Source organism: Diabrotica virgifera, chromosome 1, assembly GCF_917563875.1.
Source record: "Diabrotica virgifera virgifera chromosome 1, PGI_DIABVI_V3a".
Taxonomy (NCBI): Eukaryota; Metazoa; Arthropoda; class Insecta; order Coleoptera; family Chrysomelidae; genus Diabrotica; species Diabrotica virgifera.
The window spans coordinates 207,790,841-207,816,642 of record NC_065443.1 but is presented as its reverse complement, the minus strand read 5'-3'; the positions used below and the strand labels follow the sequence as shown (position 1 = coordinate 207,816,642).

The window sequence follows — 25,802 nt, the reverse complement described above, 5'->3', positions numbered from 1 at the left end:
AGTATTAAAAGATATCAGATGTGATACAGCTTGCTAAGATAAGTACTATTAGTTATTTGCTCGCGGTTTGTGCTCAGGGGTTTTAAAGAACGATTGACATAAAATTTGTCATACACATAGCTAAGGAAAAAAGCAAATTTTAAAAAAATTTTGTTTTAAAGTACTTTTTAAATTTTAAAAAATGCATTTTTTTAAATAACTTAGAAACTATTAGTGATACTAAAAATCTCAAATAGTAAAAAATGGGGGTTTTGATTCTATGAATACTTTCGTTTTTAGACAAAAATTGGTTAAGATAATATGGCTATTTAAAATTTGCACACTCGTGATTAGTGATTCGTTCAAACCCTTTCAACTACAGCTAATTTCAAAAATAAGCACTTTGAACCGATGAAACTTACACATTATATAAATAATACATGAGTGAACTAACTGGTGAAGTCGAAATAATAAATTTCGTTTGGGAAGCAATTAGGAGTGATATTCACTATTTTGTTAACCACAAAAAAAGGACCAACTATATTTTGAGCATGAATTGCTTAGGTTTGATGCTAACTTTTTTAAGCAACACTTTTTAAGAACCTACTGTTCATTAGCTGCACTAAAACTCTGCTTTTACGGGGTCTAAAGACTTTGACTTTCGATAAAACACGTACTTTCTGAGTTATTTGCAAAAAACCGTCTAAAAACCTGTTCTGTTTTGTTGAAAAATGAAATATTCACTTGAAACAAGGCGAAGCACTGTGACCTCTCCTTCTCCTTTTTATATCATCCTGGAGAAAGTGATAAGAACAGTACAAATTAGAACAGAACTACTGAAAGTAAATGAACCAAAATTATTATAGCATACGCGGCTGACATTCTGCCGTGCTTAGCGAAAACGCCGTATCTGCAAAAATCTGAAAAAATTAGATTTACACATTTTTCTAACCCAAATGTGCATATTTATCTTATTTGCTTACTAAAAATGACGTAAGTTAAGCCAAAATACATTAAACACAACGCATTTTATGCCGTATCTGCAAAAATGTTCATGGATACTTAGAATAAATGCGTCATCTGAAAAATACTTAGAAAAAACGCCGTATTTAAAGGTCACTTGCCGCGTTTATCCTAAGCAGGCACTAGATGCGGCGTTCTGCCTAAGCATTTGACAGATTTTTACAGCATGTGTAAAATTTTTAATAAGGTTAGTTTGTTGCCATTTTTCAACGTGAACGGTTGTTTGATATAATTTTTTAAATATGTCAAATAGAAAATAGAACAAAGTTAATACTGCAGAAGGCTATTTATTCTTTATCAATAGAAAATCTAAACACATATATTTGAGTTGTTGGTGATCAAGAAATAATGTGAGGTATAGCGGAGTTTCCTATGTATATGAATATTGTTGTTGATGCGACATTGTATTATTACGTTACATCAGGCATTTTAAACAGTGCAAATTTTATAAAGTTTGTTCGAAATAGGAATTTTGGTACGAAGTATTTTGATCGCTGTATTATTGAATTTCCAAATAAAAATGTGTTATAAAAGTACATAGTTAAATCAATGTATAATAATTAATAATTAAAAATAAACTTGATCGTAAATGTTAATCGTTTCTGGAATGTTTTTAATTATAAAATTCAAGAAACGCCCCTTAGCGGCAAACTTATTAATTCCAAAATTATTTCTCAACACTTTTGTTATCCATTTTCATGAGACACTTTTATAAAAAATGTTTTTATTCTCCTGTTTCATCGTTATATTGTATTTATTATACAGTAGACTCCCTCTATAACGAGAACTGAAATGGCAGACTAATTACCTCGGTATACGCAGATCTCGTTATATCAGACAACAATTATTATATTCTGCATACATACCTATTAACCCGGTCTATATAGACATTTCAAATAACAAAAATTGCCGGAGAGCCAAATTTTGGTGGAGAGCTAGGGTTTACGATAACAAATAAAGTTTAAAAAGTCCCCATCGATCCCATGTGTGCGTCAAAAGTTATTCGGGGTCAAAGGTCAAAATTTGAGATTTTTTGGATTTTTTTCGAAGACGGTAAGTTTTATCAAAAAAAAAACCTTAAACCAAAGTTGTAGATCTTAAAATTCTCTACAAAAATTGTCCTTACTTTTTTTTTGCTAAGAGTTGCCATTCCTGAGATATCGCGATTCAAAGAGTCACATTATACATGATATGCACACGTTTCCACACCACCTGTGAGGTAGTGTACTCGGCGCGTTTTTTTACCGTGATTTCCCCTGTAGGCCTACTCCACTAACTGTTTTGACAATTTTAGGATAATTTAAGGAAACAATACCGGTCAAGTTCTAGATATTACCTTATTATTGATATTGATTATTGATATTGTTATTGATTATTAGGTTAACTATTGTTTTGATTTCTTTAGATATTTTAATCAGATTCATATTCTTGACAGTCTACTTCAACAGTCAAGTCTTCTTCGATTTCATCTTCTTCCTTTTCCCCTTGCTGGATGTTCAAAAATTGTTCAAATGTGACTGAGTCATTGGTCTCTTCATTAAAATCACAGGAGTCTTCCTCTGTTGTACTAAACTGGACATTTGAGCAAGACTGACCTTGGCAGTTGGTACACACTAGAGAACACAGCAACCCGACTTTTTTACATCCACATTTGGCACTACAACCTTTTTTGCAATTGCAAAAAATAGTGTTAAGGAGTTTTTCTGGAGCAGGTGGGAGTAAGGTTTTAATCGGTTCCAGAGTATTATCTATTATTTTCCAACCCCAGTCTTCTGGATTCAGTTCATTGCCTAGCCATGTTTGAACTTGATAATATACTCGATACAAATGTTGAAAAGCAGATTCTGATGTTGGAGAGAGACATGATAGTTGTACTTGTTTCTTGTTTCGCGTATTTTTTACAAAAGTTAAGTATCGGCATTTATCAAGACAAATATTTTTTTTTGGAGCTCCATAAACCGCAAGAAGAAAGCGAATTCCTTCCGTAATTATTGTTTGCGGTGTAGAATCAAGTTCTGTAAAAACTTTACAGCAGTCAGTCAAATCTTTTTTTTTTTTTCGAATAATTTAAGTACTGACGTTTTGCCCCTTCTGTACATTGCGGACGTAGTGTCGCAGCCGGTTATCGCATGTAAAAATAAAATGTACTTTTGGCATTTGGGATAAGCCGATAAACTATTTGAAGAATATATCTCTGTTCGCTGTTGAGCCCTTCCAGGCTTCAGAAAATAAATAACTTTATCTACTGGAGTCCTTGCAGTAATCAGTACCAACAAATCAACATTTTCACCAACTACAATTGTGTTTGTTGCCTTAAATTTTTCAATTGCTGTCTCAATTATAAGGACATCTGCGTCATTTTTAGCTTGTTACACTTCAATATTCAATATGTAAAAGTTTATTGCAAATAAAGCAAAACTGAGACATTTTTAAAACTATAAAATTGTACAAATAACGGTAACGGTACTAAATGGTAGACGCTTGTAATAAGTACTTATATTCACTTGAACTGAACCTTTAGCACTAAAAGAAACAGATAATATTATGAACCAGACCTACGGACTACGGACAATACTGTAGCCATTGCCTATAATAGACAATCTGTTCTTTTTTAAACAATGGTATAGCCAAATGTTTTTCAAGGCCACGTGGATAGAGGAAATTCAGTTTGGGACTGATTACCTTTTGAAGAAATATTTTCAGAATAGTATAATATACTATATAAAAGGGACACAAATAGGCATTTATACTTGTCTTAAGGGCCACATATGTCTATACGTGGCTTATTTGTGCATATAATGTATAAAGTAACTTTTAAAATCGCGATATCTCAGGAATGGTAACTCTTAGGAAAAAAATTGTAAGGACAATTTTTGTAGAGAATGTTAAGATCTACAACTTTGGTTTGAGGTTTTTTTTGATAAAACTTACCGTTTTCGAAAAAAATCCAAAAAATCTCAAATTTTGACCTTTGACCCCGAATAACTTTTGACGCACACATGGGATCGATGGGGACTTTTTAAATTTTATTTGTTATGGTATACCCTAGCTCTCCACCAAAATTTGGCTCTCCGGCAATTTTTGTTATTTGTCAAGCATTTTGATGTCTAAGTTGACCGGATTATATATCGTTGTCTAAAATATTAACTTTCTATTAGGGAGCGTTCAAGTATTACGTAACGCGATTTTTGAAGATTTTTAACCCCCCCCCCTCACGTAACGCACTCTTATGGGAGTTAAACTATTGCGTAACGCAATTTTTGAAGGTTTTTGACCCCCCCCAACCTGCGTTACGTAATACTGGAACGGTCCCTTATATAGTGATGCCATTCGGAGCAATATAAGTTGCTAAATATTGTTTCTTCGACAATAAGGCTTCGCCATCATAAATTATAAATTTTTTTACAATATTCAGTATCGGCCAATAAATAAACAGAACAGGAAGAACTTTATTATAGGTAGGCGTGGATTTTTATTAAAGCACTACCCTCGATATCTTCAGTGGAGTCGGCCTCAACAGAAAACAGTGGAGGCATGTTGTCGAGTCGGTTAAAACCCAGGAAGGGTTGTAACGCCACGGAGTATTAATTAAGTATTACCCTGGAGAACCGCACAGATGTTGGTAATTTATGTATACAGGTAGGTAGTTGGGCTATTTACTTATAGCCATTACAGCGCTAAAAATAGATAAAGAATAATAAAGATACATATTTTACGATTTCATTTTTCCTCGTTATAGAAATGTTCAGTTCAATAGGAATTTTATGGGACATCTAGTGTACCTCGTTATAAGCGAAACCTCGTAATAACCGTGTTCGTTATAGAGAGAGCCTACTGTATTATAAAATAAGAAAATGCTTAGCGCAAACGCAGTACTGCATTCTTCCTAAGGAGGAAGAAGTTAATTTTTATGTAGTATACTTCGAAAGAACGCAGTAACATGAGTTTTTAGAGTAAATAAAATATATTTTGCCAATCTTATGTATAAATATGAATTCTATGATATTAATTATGTATATAAAGTAGAAAACAAAAACAATTCTAAATAGTTTTCAACGGCTAGACATTTAAACAAAAACCGATTTTACTCAAATGCGATCTCTCTGCAAATACGGCGTTTTTCCTAAGGACGGCAGCATTGACATCAATCACACAGTCACCAATGTGAAGTAAACTTTCAATAAATTAGAGGTAAAGGCAAAAAACTGGTCTAAGTGTCAATGAGAAGAAAACCAAATATATGTGCATTAACAGACAAAAGGGACGAGATAAAATAGGGCAAAATGTAACAATTAGAAATTGCAATTGCTGGATCCAGCATATAGCAATCCGGCTATATCCAGCGCTTTTTTTTTACATGCTGGATCCAGCAAACCGGGCTGGATCCAGCAGCGCGGATCCGCAAACGTGTCAAATTCGAAATAAGTTAGTGAATGTCTTCATTAGCCTCTTTATTCAAAGCCGTGAGTCGGCAACTTGCCATTCTATCTCGCTAAGAGTAGCTCAGTACCTATGCTGGAAAGTTTCTACAACCTAAAAATTTGCATCGATAAAATGTTGATAGACATTGATTCTGCGATAAAATTCTCTGCTGGCGAGTGGTCAATAATCAATGGCCACTATCTAATTGGTAAAACTGGCTGTAGAAGCTCTTTGCAGAAGAGAGTCCACGTTGATAACAGCCGACACAACCATGACATTGGCCTTAGACAAATTAAATAGACAGGATTCTAGCCTTATTGCCAATCTATTGAAAGCACTAAGCAACATAATCGCGGAAGAGTATTTCTCTGAAATTACAGGTACATTAGTGTACTTACAAAATCAAAAAAGTATGAAGAAAGACTAAACAATCGTGGTTATTTCCCCATGCCGAAAAATAATGCAATGCGACAAGGGATGAAAAATTTGTTGATTCGTATAAGTAAACAAGTAACTGTGGAATTAGTGTACGAGGACATAATGAAAGAAGATGGTCCAACTAATTCGGAGTCCGTGAATTTTACTTTGGAACAAGAATTTGAGATTGAATTGAAACAAGAAAAAAAACTTTTATAACCAAAAAAAAAATATGAGACCAAAGGAGTGGAAGCCGATCATTTGTCAATGGTTTATGACTATTTGATGACCTTAAAACCGACCAGCACAGAGGCCGGAAGGGCTTTCTCCGCAACCGGCTATATGTGCAGTTCTGTGCGAAGAAGGTTAGACCCATGTTTTTTAAGGTTTCACTTCCAAGAAACTTAATAATTTATGTTTAAAAATTTAGAAATTTAAAAATTTAGAATACAGACAAAAATCATTAAAGTCGTGTTTTTATTGTGATTCCACATTTTGCTGGATCCTCGCTGGATCCAGTTGGATTCAGGCCAATCTTGCAAAACCCTAGCTGAATTGAGGATTGCTGCTGGATTGCAATCACTAGTAACAATTATTATAGACCCATATAACTTTGAAAGAGTGCAGAGTTTGAAATATTTTGGAGCGACAATCACCCCTGCTATAACATAAAGACACGAACATAAAAAAACAGAATGTATATAAAACAGTGATTAGACCGATGATCACGTATGGTTGTAAGACGTAAACGATGAAAAAAGCAATGGAAAGAAAACTTGAGAGCAAATTCCGAGGTCAAACAAATGTACGTAGCGAAATAGTTCAAAAAATTAAATTCCAACGTCTAAAATGGAAGAGGAAAGGGCTAGCCAGCGTCGCTAGCCCTACAGATCTGCTTGATCTCGACATTTATTCTCCAGTTTTTTTTCCATTGCTTTTGTCAGCGTCCAAGTCTCACACCACATACATCAGCATCGGTCTAAACACTATTTTATACAGGGTGTTTCATTGGGAAACGGAAATACTTTAACTGTGAATAGAGGTCACCAAGCTGGTTCTAGATATACAACATTTTTTGCCCTGCTGACTTTTATAACCGAGTTACAGGGTGTTTATCGATTTTGCCCATTTCTTTCCTAAACCATAACTTTAGAACCACCTTGTATATTTTTTTAATATTTGGTACACATATGTTTCATTCAAAACCCAAACGACCGACATACTAACCATAAGAAGAATCCAAGTCTGGATTAACAAAAAATTATAAAGTAATTGTGACCTTAAAACAATACCCTGTATATACAAATTTTGAAAATCTCTTTGCATATTTGAAATGAACACAAAAAAGTAAGTTTAATGGTTCGCTTCAATTTTTCGGTCAGATAATTTTATGACTTTAATTTTGAAATTATATTGAATTTTTTAAGATCTCTGACATTAAAAGCAGGTGTTAATAACTTTTATTGATAAATTATTAAAGTTAATGAATAAATACTCATTTGAAAAATACTCAATACTTATTTACCACATTGAAACGACCCAATTACTAATCATAAGAAAAATTCAGGTCCGGATTAACAAAAAAATATAAAGTAAGTGTGACCTTGAACCAATACCCTGTATATTAAAATTTTTAAAATTTGTCTGCGCATTTTAAAAGAGCGGAAAAAAAAACTGTGGTTAAAGGTTCATTTTAATTTTTTCGCCGTTGATTTAATTACATCAATTTTGAAATTATATTGAAATTTTAAAGAACTCTGAGATTAAAAACTAGGTATCTATTATTAACTTTTAATAATTTAATGTTAATGAATCAATACTTATTTTAAAAATACTTAATACTTATTTACTACGCTGGCTTTTTGAATTCTCTGGATTTGTAGCTGTATGCACATCATTAAAAATTAGAATTGCGAGAATTGGGATATTTTAATGATTTAGTAAAGAATTAAAAAAACAGCTATATCTAATAAAAAAAATTCGTTAAAACAATTCAACAATTTAACATAAATTAAAAATATTTGAACTATAACAGTTGCTCAAAATGTCCGCCATTTTTTCGATGCATTTCCTTGCTCGCTTTAAAAGATTTCGAATCGATTTTCTAATTACATTGGGATTGTTCTTCATTTTTTTGGCAGCTTCTTGCAAACTTGACAGTATTAATCAATATGATTTCAAAATTGCCGTTATTAAATTATCTGCGCAAAAATTTGACATGCACCTTTTAACGCAGTTTTTCAAACAAATTTTCAAAATTTCAATATTATACAGGGTGTTGTTTCAAGGTCACAATTACTTTATATTTTTTTGTTAATCCGGACCTAGATTTTTCTTGTCATTAGTAATTGGGTCGTTACAATGTGGTAAGTAAGTACTGATTATTTTTAAAACGAGTATTTATTCATTAACTTTAATAATTTATAACTTAAAGTTAATAATATCTTCTTTTTAATGTCAGAGTTCTTAAAAAATTCAATATAATTTCAAAATTAAAGTCATAAAATTGTCTGGCCGAAAAATTAAAGAGAACCATTGAGCATACTTTTTTATACTCTTTTAAAATATGCAAACATATTTACAAAATTTGAATATACAGGGTGTTGTTTTAAGGTCAGAATAACTTCTGATAACTTCTGATAAGTCATAAAATTGTCTGGCCGAAAAATTAAAGAGAACCATTGAGCATACTTTTTTATACTCTTTTATACTACAACAGCCTGTATACCTATTCTGTTTTTTGATATTTGTGTCTCAGATTTAATAGTGTTGTGGAGGCTATACATACATTTGAATTTTTATAATTTATAGTTTATACTTTAATTCTTCTTTTATCCCTTCCGTAATGTCTCTTTCTTAGTTAAGATCGTTAGGTTCTAATTTTGCTAACAATCAGAGCAACTGGGCGAAATTCAAAGATCCAAACTCTTATGAAAAACTGTACTAAAGTCTTCTACAACTCAAGAACGTTTCCTGTCAGGTCTATTGTTTATTCTTATAACTACAAATCTACGTAACTAGATTACTACAGGTTTTTGAATAGAGTGGAAATTATAAAACAAACATCTAATTTGTGTATATACAATAAATCTTTTATTGTTAATATTATTAGTATTGTTAATATACAAATAAATGAGTGGCCTCATATCAAAGACGGACATGTGTAAAAAAACAATAAAAATTTAAATAGTTAGTAGTGGTGTCTTATAGAATTTTTCCTGTTCTTTTCAAAGGTGATAATAGTTTCCTTCAAATACGGACGCAAATACGTTATTTTTAGCTTCACAGTTGAATGTTTGTTTCAAAAACGGACTCCAGTTATGAAGGTTTATTCCAAAAAAGAACATCTCTCCAACAGCCCAATGATAATGCTGTATTGTGATCACATGACAGCGAAATCAACAAATCAACTAAAACTATAGGAAGTGAGATTTACATTCTACAAAAAACCCATTTATCTCAATTTTTCTCGAATGACACATGCCCGCCTTTGATATGAGGCCACTCAAATATTTTATTTGTATGTATTTACCACAGTATACAGAGGGAGTATATCCCTCTGTATACTGTGGTATTTACTAACTGAAGACCGGAAATAATAAGATTCGGTGCTTCGATGGTGGAAAACTGATTTGTATCAGAAAATATCTAGTTTACTTGTGGAACTAAAATCTTAGCAAATGAGTGGCCAATATAAAAACTTTAGCCGGAGGTCGCCTACTGATTTTGAATATTTATTAACATAGATTGCATCTAAAATATTAAGAGAAGATACTGTCATGAAATCTGCGATTTCACCGCAAGATAGACTGGCACTAACATTAAGATTTTTGACAACAAGAGATTCATATCCTTCTTCTCTTTGACAGCAAGAGATTCATATTTCGTTTCGGATGAAAGAAATCATATTGGCAATCATAACCTTGCTCGCTGCGGCTCGAAACAGTTTCATTGAGGTTTTCTTTAACCATGTCCTCAAATTCCGCAGTCATGATTTGTTGACTGTCATGGCTGTTTTCAGCTTCCGGCCTAACAGACCCGAGTTGTTTACCAAGTAACCTTTTTATGATTTATGATGCTTTATTTCTTCTCGACTTTTGGACTAAATTGTTTCTTCTCTCTTGTAAATACTATTCGAGATATTATTTATTTGTAGAACATTGAATGTTGTATAAATAGTAGGTTTTTGTAATTAGTAGGGCAGTTGTGAAATTGAAAACGTCGGTGTAATTTGACATGTAACGGGCGCGGTATGTTGTAATTAGATAAATTATTAGATTTAGTGTAATAAAGAAATTAGATATGTTTGTAAAATAAAGGATAAAAATTCAGTATTTTTCATTTGTTTAAAGTAAGTTATTAAAAATAAATAAAGTCAATTAAAATTAAACATTAGTGCCTAAAATATCATAGAAAAGTCAATTTTGTAACATTGGTGCAGAAGTGGATAATAAAATTAACATAAATTCGCATTAAATACAGTGTGGAATCTTTAAAAATAAAAATATATAGATCGTAATAAATAAAGTGTGTGACCATGTCTTCACAGTATAAGCCGAAAATTAGTGACCTGCGCGTTACAGAGCTAAGATTTGAGTTTGGAGAAAGTGACAAGGACAGTACTGGAAAAAGGCTGATTTAGTCGAACCTCTGAAGGACGCCCTAAAGAAAGAGGGTCATGATCCAGAAACTTATTTGTTTAAGAACAAGCATGCTGCTGTGATTTCGTCAATTTCGAAACTAGAAAACAAAGTTTCGACGGACATTAATTACATCGTTAGGAAATGAAACATCAAAGAGACATGAAACGTAAATTACGTTTCATGGAAATAAAAAACTGCTAAACAAATATACGTCCGGCCATTTATGAAACTCTCCGAAAATAAAAATGTGTCATGAGCATGAATCACACTCGTTTCATTGGTAGGCGGACTTTGAGATTTGTTTAGCAGTGCTTTATTTTCATGAAACATGTTTCACGTTTCATGTTTCATGTTTTTCGTTTCATGTTTCTTTGGTGTGCGGCTTGCTTTAGAGAATAAAGTTTCTAGTGAAATCTCACAAGTTTCTGGCGAGATTTCGAAAGTTTTCTCCGATGACGTTTCGAAAGTTTCGACAGACATTACATCATTAGAGAAAAAACTTTCGAAAGTTTCGGGTGATATTTCATCCCTTGAAAGCAAGATGACTAATGAGATCTCTGCTAGCATCTCTAAAGTCACTTCTGATTTTGACGACGTTCCTAAAGATATCGTTCCTAAAATCTATTTTTAAAGAAGAGATCAAAGAAAATGGAGGAAAAGGAAAAAGTAGACACAGGATGGAACCCATCTTAATAGACATTAAAGATGATGAAACCAAATACAAATTGGAGCCACGGCCGATAGTTGAAGGGAGTGTTAGTCTTGCTCGTGTTAAGGTGCCAAATTTCGAGGGAAAGTCGTAATGGAACAATTATATGAAACAGCTCGAATTGGCGGCCAGAGAGAACGGATGGTCCGAAAAAGAAAAGGCTGCAAACCTCACTATTGCTCTTCGAGGCGACGCTTTGGATGTTCTGCAGACCATAGCCGTAGAGGAGACAGATGACTTCGAACAGCTCAAAAAGACATTGAATATGCGATATGGTCACGAACATTAAGAGCATGTCTATCAGTCGCAATTTAAAAATCGAAGACAAAATAAAGATGAAGCTCTTCAAGAATACGAGGTAGATATTGATAGGTTAGTACGATATGCATATCCAACAGCTCCTGAAGACGTGATGTAAAAGTTGGCTGTTCAAACGTGATCACGACCAGCAGGAAAACTAGAATGCGTCGGAATTAGGGGGGCAGCTTCGACCCGCAACTTTTCCAAAGACCCTCTCATACTAATAGCGTTTTTGAAATATCGTGAAAATAGTATATATGTAGATGAAGAAATAAATGATAGAAAGTATACATTGTTGGTGGACACCGGAGCGACCCGACTGCGGACTGCCACAGGTGAAAATGCCAACACCCACGGAAAAATCCAGATTCAGTTAGGAATTGGAGCAGAAAAATTCGTCAATACTGTCATAGTTGCTGACATCGAAGAAGTTGTTATATTAGGAATGGACGTAATGAATTTGCATGGATTTCAATTGGATTTTAAGAATAGAGTAATCAAAGTTGGCAACGAGGAGGTATTTCTTCACCCAAATTATGACAGCACTGTGCTAGCAGCCATTAAAGAAGCTACAATTGTCCCTGCGAGGAGTGAAACGATCATCGTAGCGCACTTACAGAGAATTTTCTCCATCAAGGAGACAAAAGTAGGAAATTGTGTACCTGTGACATCCATAATCCGTCAGACGCCAACATCACATAATTCCAACGACAAGTTTGACCAAATGGTGGCAGTTGCATGCCAGTCTCTAAATTAAGTGGAGAAAAGGAAATTAAGGGAATTACTTCGGCAGTATCGTGACATATTTGTACCCCAAGGAGGAAAGACAGGAAGAACTACCGTTGTCAAAAATACAATTGACACTGGTAACGCTAGGCCAATTCGTCAAACAGCTCGACGACTACCACAGGCGAAGAGAGAGGAAGCTGAAAGGATTGTTTATGAAATGAAGCAAGACGGGGTGATAGAACCTTCTACGAGCCCATGGGTTTCTCCGGTGGCCCTGGTCAAAAAGAAAGACGGAACTACGAGGTTCTCTGTGGACTACCGTTTGTTGAATAATGTTACCAAGAAAAATAGTTATACTATGCCTCGGATCGACGACACGTTGGACACATTGGCCGGAAGTAAATTGTTTTCTACGTTGGACTTGAAGTCGGGATATTGGCAGGTAGAAATGGATCCAGTGGATAAGGAGAAGACAGCCTTCAGTACAGGATCTGGATTATGGGAATTCAACGTTGTGCCGTTTGGACTCTGTAATGCTCCTGCGGCATTTGAGAGGCTTATAGAAAATGTGTTGAGAGGGTTATCTTGGAAAACGTGCCTGGTGTATTTAGACGACATAATCGTTTTGGGGGAGACGTTTGAAAACCCTCTGAAGAATGTAGAAGACGTTTTTAATCGACATAGAGCTACCTAATTAATATTAAACCCCAATAAGTGCCAGCTATTTCAAAGTAAAGTCAATGATTTAGGTCATATAGTCAGCAAAGAAGGAGTGGCCGTGGATGAAGGAAAAATTTATTCCATTATGGAATGACCTGAACCAACTGACAAACATCAAGTGAGAAGTTTTCTGGGATTATGTACTTACTATCGGAGGTTCATTAAGAAGTTTGCAGATATCGCTAAGTCATTAACGCGACTTACAGAAGAAACAAGCGATTACTGCTGGGATGGAGACTGTCAAATGGCTTTTGAAATAATGAAGAGGTATTTAATCACAGCGCCAATACTAGGGTATCCACTGCCAGAAGGAGAGTTCATCTTAGCTACGGATGCAAGTAATGTGGGAATTGGAGAAGTGCTGTCTCAGGTTTAAGGAGGACAGGAACGAGTCCTTGGATTTTTTTAGTAAAGTGCTTTCAAAACCTAAACGGAATTATTGCGTTACGAAAAGAGAACTTCCAGCAGTAGTGAAATCAGTAGAACACTTCTATCAATACCTCTATGAAAGGAAGTTTATAGTCCGAACCGATCATACCACCCTTAAATGTTAATGCAGTTTAAGAATTCAGAGGGTCAGATAGCCAGATGGATAGAACACTTCAAGGATACGATTTCAAGATCGAGCATCGGGCCGGAGTTAGCCACAGGAACGCTGATTATCTAGAAGGCCGTGCCCAGCAGAGTGTGCCCATTGCAACAAAACAGAGTCAAAGGAAGCAGAAGTACTAATAACTACAGTTGTCAACGACGAGTGGACGCCTACTAAGATTCAGAAACAAAAAGGGAAAGATCCAATTTTACAGAAGATTCGGAAATGGAAAGAAGAAATTCGTCGACATTCTTGGCAAGAAATATCAAATCTAGGATCAGTAGTTAAGACGTATTGCGCCCAGTGGGACTCCTTTATCATGGAAGACAGCTTGCTTAAACGAGTACTGGACAATGACGATGGTTCAGCAAGGAAAACACAGTTGGTGATTCCAAAGAGCAGAATAGCCGAAGTACTTCGTTAGTTACACGACAGTCCATCAGAGGGGCATTTTGGTGTAAATAAATCCCTTCAGAGAATTCGGGAACGGTTTTATTGGATGAATAGTTCCGACAATGTAAAGGACTGGTGTAAGAAATGTACTACCTGTGCTACGAGTAACGGAAATTACCGGAAAAGAAAGGCTCCTATGAGACAGTATAATGTTGGAAGTCCGTTTGAAAGAATAGCTTTGGATATTACGGGGCTATTTCCAGAAAGTGAAAATGGATGCAAATACAAGTTGGTCGTAATGGATTACTTCACGAAATGGGTTGAGATCTACGCAATTCCAGACCAGAAGGCCGCCACTATTGCAGGTGTGTTAATCAAAGACTATATCAGCCGATTTGGAGTGCCTCTGGAGATCCATAGTGATCACGAGAGGAATTTTGAGAGCGATCTATTTCAGGGAATCTGTGATAGACTAGGCATAAAGAAGACAAGAACCACGGCCTATGACCCGCAATCTGATGGAATGGTGGAGCGTATGAATAAGACACTCGGCAAGTATTTGACAAAGATGGTGTCCAATTATCAGCGAGACTGGGACCGGTACCTTACGTTCTTCGCAATGGCCTATAGATCTGCTGTTAATGAATCAACGGGCCAAACACCAGCAAAAGTCCTATTTGAACGGGAGATGCGTCTACCCTGTGATTTAGAGTTTGGATGTCGACCTGGAGAAGATGTGGCTGGTGAGGATTATGTGAATGAATTGCGAAGAAGAATGGACGATATACACGAGTTCGACTTTTGGAGGACATTTTTTCTTGTTTATTGTAAATACTATGCGAGATGTTATTTATTTCTAGAACATTGAATGTTGTATAAATAGTAGATTTCTGTAATTAGCAGGGCAGTTTTGAATTTAAAAACGTCGGTGTACTTTGATATGTAGCGGGCGCAGTATATTGTAATTAGATAAATTATTAAAAGTAGTGTAATAAATAAATTAGATATCGTAATTTGTAAAATAAAGGATATAAATTCAATGTTTTTCATTTGTTTAGGTCGTGTAAGTGATTAAAGATAAATAAAGTCAACTAAAATTAAACATTAGTGCCTAAAAGATAATAGAAAAGTCAATTTTGTAACAATATTCTCTTTCTACCGGGTCCTCGCTTACCTTTGACTTTACCTTGCAATATGGACTACAGCAGGGTGTAACTGTGATGATTTCTCATAACCTGTCCCAGATACTGGAATTTTATGCGTTTGATGGTAAACATATTTTCCGGTTTCTTCTTCATTCTTCTTAGGACTTCTTTGTTAGTGATCCTTGCTGTCCATGATACTCTCAGGACCCTTCTATAAAGCCACACCTCAAATGCTTTAAGTTTTTTAATAGCGGTGTCTGTAAGCGTCCATGCCTGTATGGTGGCTCCTACCTTCTGTGCCACCTCAGATAAGTAAGGGTTGGTTACCCCCTACCATAAGGGTTGATGAAATAACTCGTATCACCGTAGATGCATTTATTTTATAAGTTAGAGTACTAACGGTAAATAGCTGGTGGTACGTTAGTTCTCAGTAGCTGTGATGTTTTCCCTTTGGGATCTCAAATATTAATGACTTACTCTTCGCAATGGAATTAGAAGATAATAATTAGTCTTCTCCTGTTTATTGTTTTGGTATATAATGAAAGTAACATTGTTTTGGTTAAAAGCGCTGAGTCGACTCGGTTATAAAAATAATGAATACTATTGCTATTGCAAACCGACCTTGGTCAAACCTAAACTGTTACACTGATATGTGCTAATTAATGTAGGTCGATCGTATTTACTATAAACAAACGTAGTTTGTTTTGCTAAAGACATTTATAATTATTAAAAGGATTTGTTTTAATAAGAAGATTACTAAGAGATGCCGTGTATCCCAACACATCTTCCTTTCCTTCCGAAAATTTTCTGACTACGGAAAAGGAAGAAAATTTTTCTTTTATTAGTACCACCACCTGCTTACTGCGTTTTAATAAATACAATATATACATTTTTTATTTCCTATAAATAATAATTAAATACAAAAAAAATAAAAATGTTCGTTATTGACATTGTTCCCGTTTCACTTGTCACTCACTGTGTTCTCGGATTGTAAGCATATAATCTATTCTTATGTATTTCCCTGATTTTATTGTTTTCCAATCTGATCTTGCAATGAACATTATTTACCTATGTTATTGTGAAGGGGCCTACATAAAGACTATCAAACTTACCATCCTCTTCCCTTTTTACCAGGACTAGGTCTCCTATTTTAAAGTGTTGTGGTGTTGCTTTGAGCTTATTCTTTTCTTGTCGCTCTTTTTTGTGCTTTAGTAAGAAGGTTCTAGCTCTCTCGTGTGCGCTTTGTAGTTTGTAGCGTAACTCATTGTAGTAAGCATCTATATTGTAACATGGTTGAATCTCTTGTTTAAGGTCTTCTGGTTGGTTAACCTTCCTGCCATATAACAGTTCAAACGGTGTGTAACCATGATACGCGTTAGGGGTTGTATTGTAGCAGTATGTGAACATCCTGCAACACACATCTCAATTTTCTCTGTCTTCGTCTATGAATGCCCTTACGTACTCGTTTAATGTTCTGTGCAGTTTTTCGCAACTTCCAATGGACTGTGGATGGTATGCCGTTGAGAAGTTGTGCTCTATTTTTAGTAGCTTTGTTAGTTCCTGCATTACTTCATTTTTATATTCTGTGCCTTGGTCTGTTCTTATTTGCTTCATGAGTCCGTATGTTGGTATGAAATGATCAAAAATTCCTCGGGCTATTGTCTCTGCTTCTTTATTGCACACGGGTATACTAACCGCGTATTTCGTAAGCTCACATAACATTGTTATACAGTATCTATTACCTTCGTTACTTTTAGTGAATGGACCTATCGTATCTATGTATACTATGTCCCATGGTTTGGAAGAAGTGTCCGATATCACGAATTCTTCGACATGTGTTCTTTTCGGTTTGTTAATTTGACATTTATGCTTGCTTTTAGCTTCTTTATGAGTCTGTTATTTCCTACGTTTCCTCCAAACATCGGATGATTATGATATTCTTCTATTAACCTGTGTTTTTCTTTGTCATCTTCTATTGTTTCTGGTACTTCACATATGTATATTTCTACATTCTTCAATATTTCGTTTCTTTGTTTAATAAATTCCTCAATTGTGCACACTTTAAAAATAATATCGTTTACGTATATTTTTACTTTACGTACTGCATTCTCTACCGCCAGCTTATCAAGCTGTGCCAACATTTGGTTTAAATCAAAATGATTGAATCCTGTGGCTATGCTCTTGCTGCACTTTATTTTGTTTTTGACCCTAATGCTCAGTCTTGGTGAGATTAGTTCTGCTCCAAAAGACAAAATTGGTAGTCTATGCGCCTCTAAATTATTTAGTACCTTTCTTACTGTTTGTTTGTGGGCTTCTGGCTGTAGTGCGAGTTCACTTTCTGCCTTCGTTTGCCTTGCTTCCTTCTTCTTTTCTCTTGCTTGAGCTCGTGTTACAGCTAATATATGGGTATTGTCTATGTATAGGTTCTTTAGTTGATGTAATGTTATTCTTGAAAGAATATCTGCATAGTTATTTTTCCCTGTTATATACTCTATTTCGAAATCGTATTCCTCTAAATCTAATCTGATTCTTGTAAGTTTCGAAGTTGGTTCTGTCATTGCAAATAAATGTGTTAGTGGTTTATGATCCGTTTTTGCTAAAAATGTTGGTGCTCCATATAAATAACATTTGAAATGATTAATTCCCAATGAATCGCTAGTAATTCCTTAACGATTATAGGTTTATTACATTCTCCTTTATTGAAACTTCTTGATGCGTATGCTATTGGTAGGTCTATTCCGTTATAATCCTGACTTAAAATTGCTAAACAAATTTAGTTGGATGCGTCTGTTGTTAGGATGAATTGTTTATTGAAATCCGGATATTTTAAGATCGGTGGCTTCATCAGAGATGATTTAAGCTTATTGAATGCTTTTTCACATTCTTCTGACCAAAAAAATTCTACTCCTTTTCTTGATAATCTGTTGAGTGGTCTGCATATTTCAGCAAAATTTTGAATAAAACGTCTATAATAGTTACAAAATGCTACGAATCTTTTTGTTTCTTCCGCTGTCTTAGGTGTCGGGTATTGTTCAATCGTTGCATATTTCGGTTTGTCTGGTGATACTCCTTCCTGACAAAGATCATGTCCTAAATATCTTACTTCTCTTCTAAAAAATTGACATTTTCCTGGGTTAAGTTTTAAATTGAATTTTCGACATGTCTCGAATGTCTTTTTCAGGTTGTCTAGGTGATGTTTTTCGGATGTTCCTATTACTACTCTATCGTCCATGTAAAGAAATGCTTTGTCCGGTGTCAATCCCGAAAATGCTATTGACATCATCCTTGAAAAGATATTTGGGCTTACATTTAATCCAAAAGGTAATCTGGTAAATTGAAATGCTCCATTTTCTGTGCTAAACGATGTGTATTTTCTCGATGATTTTTCTAATGGTATCTGATGAAAACCTGACATTAAGTCTATAACTGAAAACCATTTTGCTCTTCCTAGTTGATCTAGTATCGAGTCTATCCTTGGTAAAGGAAATTTGTTTGTGACTATGTTCTTGTTGAGTTGTCTAAAATCTATGCATAATCTCCATGCTTTATTTCCTTCTATCGCCTTTTTCGGTACCAGTACTACTGGGCTGTTGTATTCTGATGTAGACGGTTCTATTATTCCTTGGTCTCTCAGTTTTTGTACTTGTCGGTTTAATTCCTCTGTTTGTGCATGAAGTGTCCTATAGTTTTTAATATATACTGGAGTTTGGTCTTTAACTCTCAGTTTCTGCTCGTAGAAGTTGTTACATGTTAGCATGTCATGCCTTAGGGCGAATATATCTGAATAATCTTCACATAAAGATACTAACTTATCGCGTATGTATTCTGGAATGTCTAACTTCAATGATTCCCGTAATTCCTTTTTCCTATCCTTGCTGTCGTTGATCAGTCTATATATGTTGAATAATTTAATGTATAATGTTTTGATTGCGTTTGTCTCTACTTTTACTGTTTCGTAGGTTGTGTTCAAAATTTTGATGTATGGATTATTACTTGAAATAATTGCTCTCGCTATGAATATTCCTGGTTGTATTTCCTGTTGTTCCACTATCCTGTCATTCTTCAGCGTTTGAAAAATTTTTACGACTCTGTAAAATTCGCATCTAGGCGGTATTATTATCGTGTCATTATCTATATTATCCAAAATGTTTGTACTAATGTAACAATCGTTGTCCTCTTTATTGTGCATTTTAAGGTTAGCGTAGTCTAGTATGCATTGAAAGTTTGAAATAAAGTCTCTCCCAATGATTCCGTCGGTTGGAATAGGAAAGCTAGGTTCCACTAATTGAAAGATATGCTCAAATCGAGATCCTTTTACTTCTAGCGTTGTTTCAACTTCTCCCATTGTTTGTAATTCTCCTTTAGTTACTCCTTTTATTTTCGCTTTTGTGTTTGGTTTCACATGTTCCTTCATAAAATCTTGTGAACATTTCAGTATTGAAATATCAGCTCCTGTGTCTATGATAAAGGTATTTGTGTTTTCTAAGATTCCTCTTTTCATTCGTACAAAATTCGTTAGGTTTAAATCGAAGTTGTAAATATTATATTCCACTTCTGACTGTGTACTTTCCTTGTTTCGTTCATTCAAAACCCCAACTGCTGGTTTTCTGGTTCCTCTTGGCTGTCTTATAACTCAAGTAGCCTTACGTTTCTGTTACGTCCTAATCTCTGGTTCCCTCTGTATGTTTGGTTGTTAAATTGTCTATATCCTCTGTTCGGATAATTCCGTTGGTTTTCTGTTGCTTCTCCTTCGTTCCGTTGTCCGAAGTTATTTCTTCTTCCTCTATCATATCTGTTATGGTATCCTCTTCGGTATTGCTGTTGCCCTCTCCTATTTTCATAATTCGTCCTATAATTGAACATTCTTCCCTGTGTGTTCTCCTCTGTCTTATCAATCGATAAAAATTTAGATACTACTTCCTGCGGTGTTGTAAAACTACCTGCCTCCAGTATTAACTTAGCTCTATCCGTATTAACATTTCGTTTCATTGTTGCTACGACTGTTTCCGTTGTTTATTTTTTCGCTAGCTCCAATGGCATTCCTTCCGATATGTATGCTACCTTCAACTGTTCCGCTAATTCCTCTACTTCGGATGCGTACACTGCTGCATCTTTGTTTCCTTGCCTTTTCTTTGCTAACTTGTCTATTATCGTTTTCGGATTGTCGCCTCTTAATTCTTTCTTCAATGCTGCTGCTATAAGTGGGATCGTATTCTCTGTGGTTATCAGGTTTCTAGCCTTATAAGTCAATCTTGTTTTTATTAATGTTATCGCTGTTTCTTCATGTCCTTCTGCTATTTTTCCAAGTAACTCTAATGCGTCTAAAAATGGTTGTAGTTTCCCTGCGCTTCCATCAAGCTCGCTGGGCAATACCTTGCTTGCAATATTCAAAAATTCATTGATTGTCAGAGCCATGTTTAATATTTTTATCTCTTGTTTTATGTCGCTTTTTCCCTCTTTTATTTCCTCGTCAATTTTTTCCTCTATCTCCTCGTCACTTTTTTCCTCTTCTACTTCTTCGTCGCTTTGTTCTTCCCAAGTAACTTTGTTGCTACTCATTTATTCATAATTCATTTATTCCTGTAATATTCATTTTCCTTATTCCTGTACCCGTAACGAACGCATAAATTTGACAGTCTTACGATGTATAGTAAATATATATGTATATAAAATGTTATGTCAAAAATAGTAAAAATATAGTAAGTTGCCATAAAAAAATCATTATATCAATCAATATAAATCACCATAAAAATCAGTAGACCAATAAAAATGTAATAAAAATCAGTAGGTAAAGTAATAAATGGATAAAAAGTCAGTAAAGATAAAAATATATGTTGGTAAATATATAAAAATCAAATAAAAATCAATATCAAATAAAAATGTATCATTACGTCCTATAAATAACCATAATATTTGTAAAAAATATTCCTTATAATACCAATAAGGTAATTAAAATAAACTAGGTAGATAAAAATAGGTAAAACTTAGATTATGTATCTTAAATTACGATTATATTACGTTATTATATGGTTATACGAATCAGGAGTAATATCGTGGAAATACCATAAGAATAGCTAATATGGACTTACCACTTTTACACGTTTGTGTTCGTATTACCAAGAGTCCTCGCTGCACGTCCCATAGCATTGTCCATTGTCCACACGAAGTTCCATCTCCATACCATTCCATTTTCCATACCATAATCATCTCCGTCTCGGTCCTGATATCTCCATCCTTTTTATGTGGCCACCCCGCTGCTATCTAGGGTGGTCGAGGTGCAAGAACATTGACGTGTTTTCCCATTTCTCGTCCTAGACTGCTAGTTCCATACGTTCTCGCCTGGTCTTAGATCGCCATATGGTGGCTCCTACCTTCTGTGCCACCTCAGATAAGTAAGGGTTGGTTACCCCCTACCATAAGGGTTGATGGAATAACTCGTATCACCGTAGATGCATTTATTTTATAAGTTAGAGTACTAACGGTAAATAGCTGGTGGTACGTTAGTTCTCAGTAGCTGTGATGTTTTCCCTTTGGGATCTCAAATATTAATGACTTACTCTTCGCAATGGAATTAGAAGATAATAATTAGTCTTCTCCTGTTTATTGTTTTGGTATATAATGAAAGTAACATTGTTTTGGTTAAAAGCGCTGAGTCGACTCGGTTATAAAAATAATGAATACTATTGTTATTGCAAACCGACCTTGGTCAAACCTAAACTGTTACACTGATATGTGCTAATTAATGTAGGTCGATCGTATTTACTATAAACAAACGTAGTTTGTTTTGCTAAAGACATTTATAATTATTAAAAGGATTTGTTTTAATAAGAAGATTACTAAGAGATGCCGTGTATCCCAACACACCTGCGCTCCGTAAAACAATAAGCACAAAGAAAACGTAACATATCAATTACGTATTTTTTATGGGAAATAAGCCACAATTTTACTAAAAAATGAATTTATTAACGTTCGAAGCCCAAATCGGGTTTCGTTGTTAAAATACAAAATATAAATATATTTCCAATATGGATTTTCCATATGTTTATTTCAAGTCTAAAAGATTGTACCTTTATGTAGTTAGGAATTCACCGGTAGTTGATTGGTTAACGAAAAATTATCTGAGGGTCAGAGTTACCAATTGGCCTGTAATTAGGATGGGGGATTAAAATAGTTACGAATTCACCGGGACCCATTAAGCCACAATTGATTGTAATGATAATTAATTTTTTATATTAACTTAAGGTATATTTACATGAAAGTCCATCAGTTGATTTTCTAATTTTTCTCAAAGTTTGAGAACGATTTCCGGATTGAAAGTGGAGACGTCAAAAACTAACAAAAATGTAATTACCATTACAAGTAATTGTGGCTTAATCCCATCAAAAATATAATTGTCAACATAAAAATGGCCCGATTTTCATTGAAAAGTCCCGGATTTCAGGTATTTTTTTCAGCATTGTCCCGAATTCGACTGAATTTGAGTTGGTCACACTACGTATATCGCATGTTGTACATCCTCTGCAGCCCATCCAAACAAGTGATAAAATAAGTAATAAAACAAAGAAATTTTTCAGAATAATTTCTTTTCTTTTTTTTTGAGAAATATTCCCGGAGTGGAAATCGAAACGAAAAACATATTATTCCCTTAAAAACAAGGGAACCATTCTCGTTGAAACTTTACCGCGCTGAGCAGATGGGACGTGAATTATAAATTGTAAAATTCCCTCATCTTCTTTAGTCTCAGCATCCGTTATTGCTTGCAAATTGTAGAAGCCTCGGAGATGTAACCAGAGAAGCTTTCCATGGTTTTCAATGTAGTAGGATGCAGAGTGACATTTTTTGGTGTTGTTTTATGTGCTATTAGATTGATTATTTCATTCATAGGAGATTCTGACCAATACAAAGCTATAGACATGCAAAATAAGGTGATAATTTTTGATAATCTCCCGTCGTTAAGCATATTACGTCAGATGCCCTTCGTTGCTACGAAAAAATACATTCAGTGACATTAATGACAAATGTTTTAAAAATTATAAAAGTGATGACTTTCAACCGTCAAATACATATTTATAACAACTGTGTGTTTAATTTCACTAATTGGTACTTACATATATAAATTACAATAAAATTTTGGTTTTGAACAGTTTTATTCATGAAATAATCGCAACAAATTGCACTCGAACCCTAAAATTAATATAGAATTTTTGCCCTCGTGACACTTTGACATAATTTCACTCGCCTTCGGCTCGTGAAATTAAAACTGCCAAAGTGACACTCGGGAAAAATTCAATAATTTTAGAGCTCTTGTGCAATTACTACTGAAAACTTAGTCTTTTGCTAGCAGTTGCCGCTATGGCAATCCTGCCATTTTGTTCGTTGCAATCCGTGACTGCACACCGGGGTTTGTCCTAGTTGGGTCAGAGAGAGCAGCATATGTGCCTTCTGATGAGAGACTAATAAGTTTAGAAACCGGTAGAGGTGCTTGCTGCACTCTCTGATTGAACTGGAATAATGATACGGCTTTAGTTTGGTGTTGCAACGAAATTGAAAATGGTTATTCATTTTTGATTAACATATTTACTCTGATTTGAGTACGAATGGAACCATTCTAATTGGAACTTTACCGAGCTGAGCAGATCGGACGTGAATTATAGATTGTAAAATTCCCTCATCTTCTTAAGTCTCAGCATCCGTTATGGCTTGCAAATTGTAGAAGCCTCGGAGGTGTAACCAGAGAAGGTTCTCATGGTTTTCAATCTGGTAGGATGTAGAGTAACATTTTTTGGTGTTGTTTTATGTGCTATTAGATTGGAAACTTAGTCTTTTTTTATATTTTTTTATATGTATTTTACAAAAAAATAAACAAACAATAAAACTAACAAATATGAATGTGGTCAATAATATTATGTAATCTTACCTGTAGGTAAAATCCTTGTCCAAGACAAAGAAAATCTATAATGGTTGACACCTAGTTCCTTTAAAATGGCTACGTCCTCCTTTATTTTATGATATGAGTCACAGGCGACATCTCCAGTTGAATTGTCCTCAATAAAGTTGGGATCAGTATGAACTCTATGATCCCAAAGGCTTTCTCCCTTTCCATCTTCATTCCACGCTCCTGAGAATTAAATAAGAATAAGTTTGAAGAATAGATTAGAAGATTTATGTATGCATAATATGAAGAGATATACCAAGAGTGTAAATAAATATTATTATTTTGATGTTATACGCTTATATTTTACCTTCAACTTGGTACGCTGAACTTGCTACTCCGAATAGAAAGTCATCAGGAAATTTTTTATTGTTGATTGGATCTTCTGCCAAGCTGAAAAATAATTTCATTTAATCCGTTTTTAAATAACAACTTATTTTCTATGTTGCCGTGTAGGAATATGTTTAGATACTCTTATAATGTTTAGGATATTTTTATAGTGTCATTTTCATGTCAACAATCGTAAAGTTTACACGTGCGGCTCTGGCAGAGGGAAACCTGTTTATACACTTATCCAAGAAGTTAAAGCACCATCTTAAAATTGGAATATTTTTGATGTCTCGAATTTTCTAACCCGATTTGAGTGATTTCTTTACTATGTTATAGCCTTATTCTTAAAGAATATCGCTGTAATAATAGGTTTGTTCTAGCAAACAGTCAAACTAGTCAGAAACCGTCAGCAAACAGTTGGTCAGTGAGAGAACATAATACAGTCACCAGTGCTATCCCCTCTACTCGCGCTGGTCGACTATTCGCTGATCGTTTCAAACCGTTTGAAACTGATGCTAGAACAAACCTATTATTGTTGCTAGACAGCTAAATGTCATTTTATACCGGGTGTAAAAACAATACTTTGTATGTTTTTTCTAAAAGTAAGGAACACCCTGTGGAATATTCTAGCATTTATAAACTATTGAAATTAAAACTCAATTTTAGCAGCTTTATGCTCTGATTTAGCAGCCTAACCCATTAGTCTTTCTTAATATTCTGTTTTTTATCCATTCGCTAAGTCTTAATCAATATCCTGGCAAATCTCAAGGGCTACTGTTTCTACGCCTTGTAAGGTTCTAGGAGATGTCCCACAAATGTTCGATCGGTTTAAGATCTGGAGTATGCGGACGCCAGTTTTAAGTCCGATGATTTACCTCTTGTAAATATTCGAATACAGTTCGTGCAACGTGACGTCTTGCATCGCCGTGCATTAGCAAAAAATGGTTACCAATATAAGGAGCCGATATCATGGTAGCTAAGTACTTCGCTAGGTAAGAACACTGCCTGAATACATTCAAAATGGGCCAAATTGCTTGTAGCGCGTTCCATTTCCACCAAACAACAAAAACAATTACGGACTTGATTAAAACTTTAAATAACAAATCTACTAATTTTTACAACTAATTAGACACTTTTGACTGTTAACAAAAGTTAAATTTAAAATCATTCTATTCTTTGCAATATTTTTTTAATTTATAGCATTCTATTAGTGTGCTCAGATCTTATGGATCTTTCTATCTTTGTGTAGGTATTTTTAACATTTAAAATACATACCAGTAAGAGTGTTTTTTAAAATTTTTCCTTATAGTTGCCTTACATAAATCTTTTGTAATTAATATAAAAAACACTCCGCTCATCATCATATATTTTTGTTTTCCTCTTTATCTGTATCTGACAATTTTATTTCTAAAATTGATATTGACAATGGATTCTCGTGAGGAACTTTAAAAAAAAGAGGTAGTACTAA

General features: G+C 34.5%; 1 protein-coding gene across 1 annotated transcript in view; it reads right to left on the bottom strand.

The window, feature by feature from the left end:
* The window catches only part of LOC114336058 (myrosinase 1), an 86,622-nt gene that overhangs the window by 45,950 nt on the left and 14,870 nt on the right, over positions 1 to 25,802 (bottom strand). Inside the window, exons 2-3 of the mRNA XM_050646832.1 lie at positions 24,315 to 24,397; positions 23,990 to 24,190 (exon numbers count right to left, since the gene is read on the bottom strand). Of these exons, the coding sequence (XP_050502789.1) occupies positions 23,990 to 24,190; positions 24,315 to 24,397 (284 nt within the window). The remainder of the gene's footprint in view (positions 1 to 23,989; positions 24,191 to 24,314; positions 24,398 to 25,802) is intronic.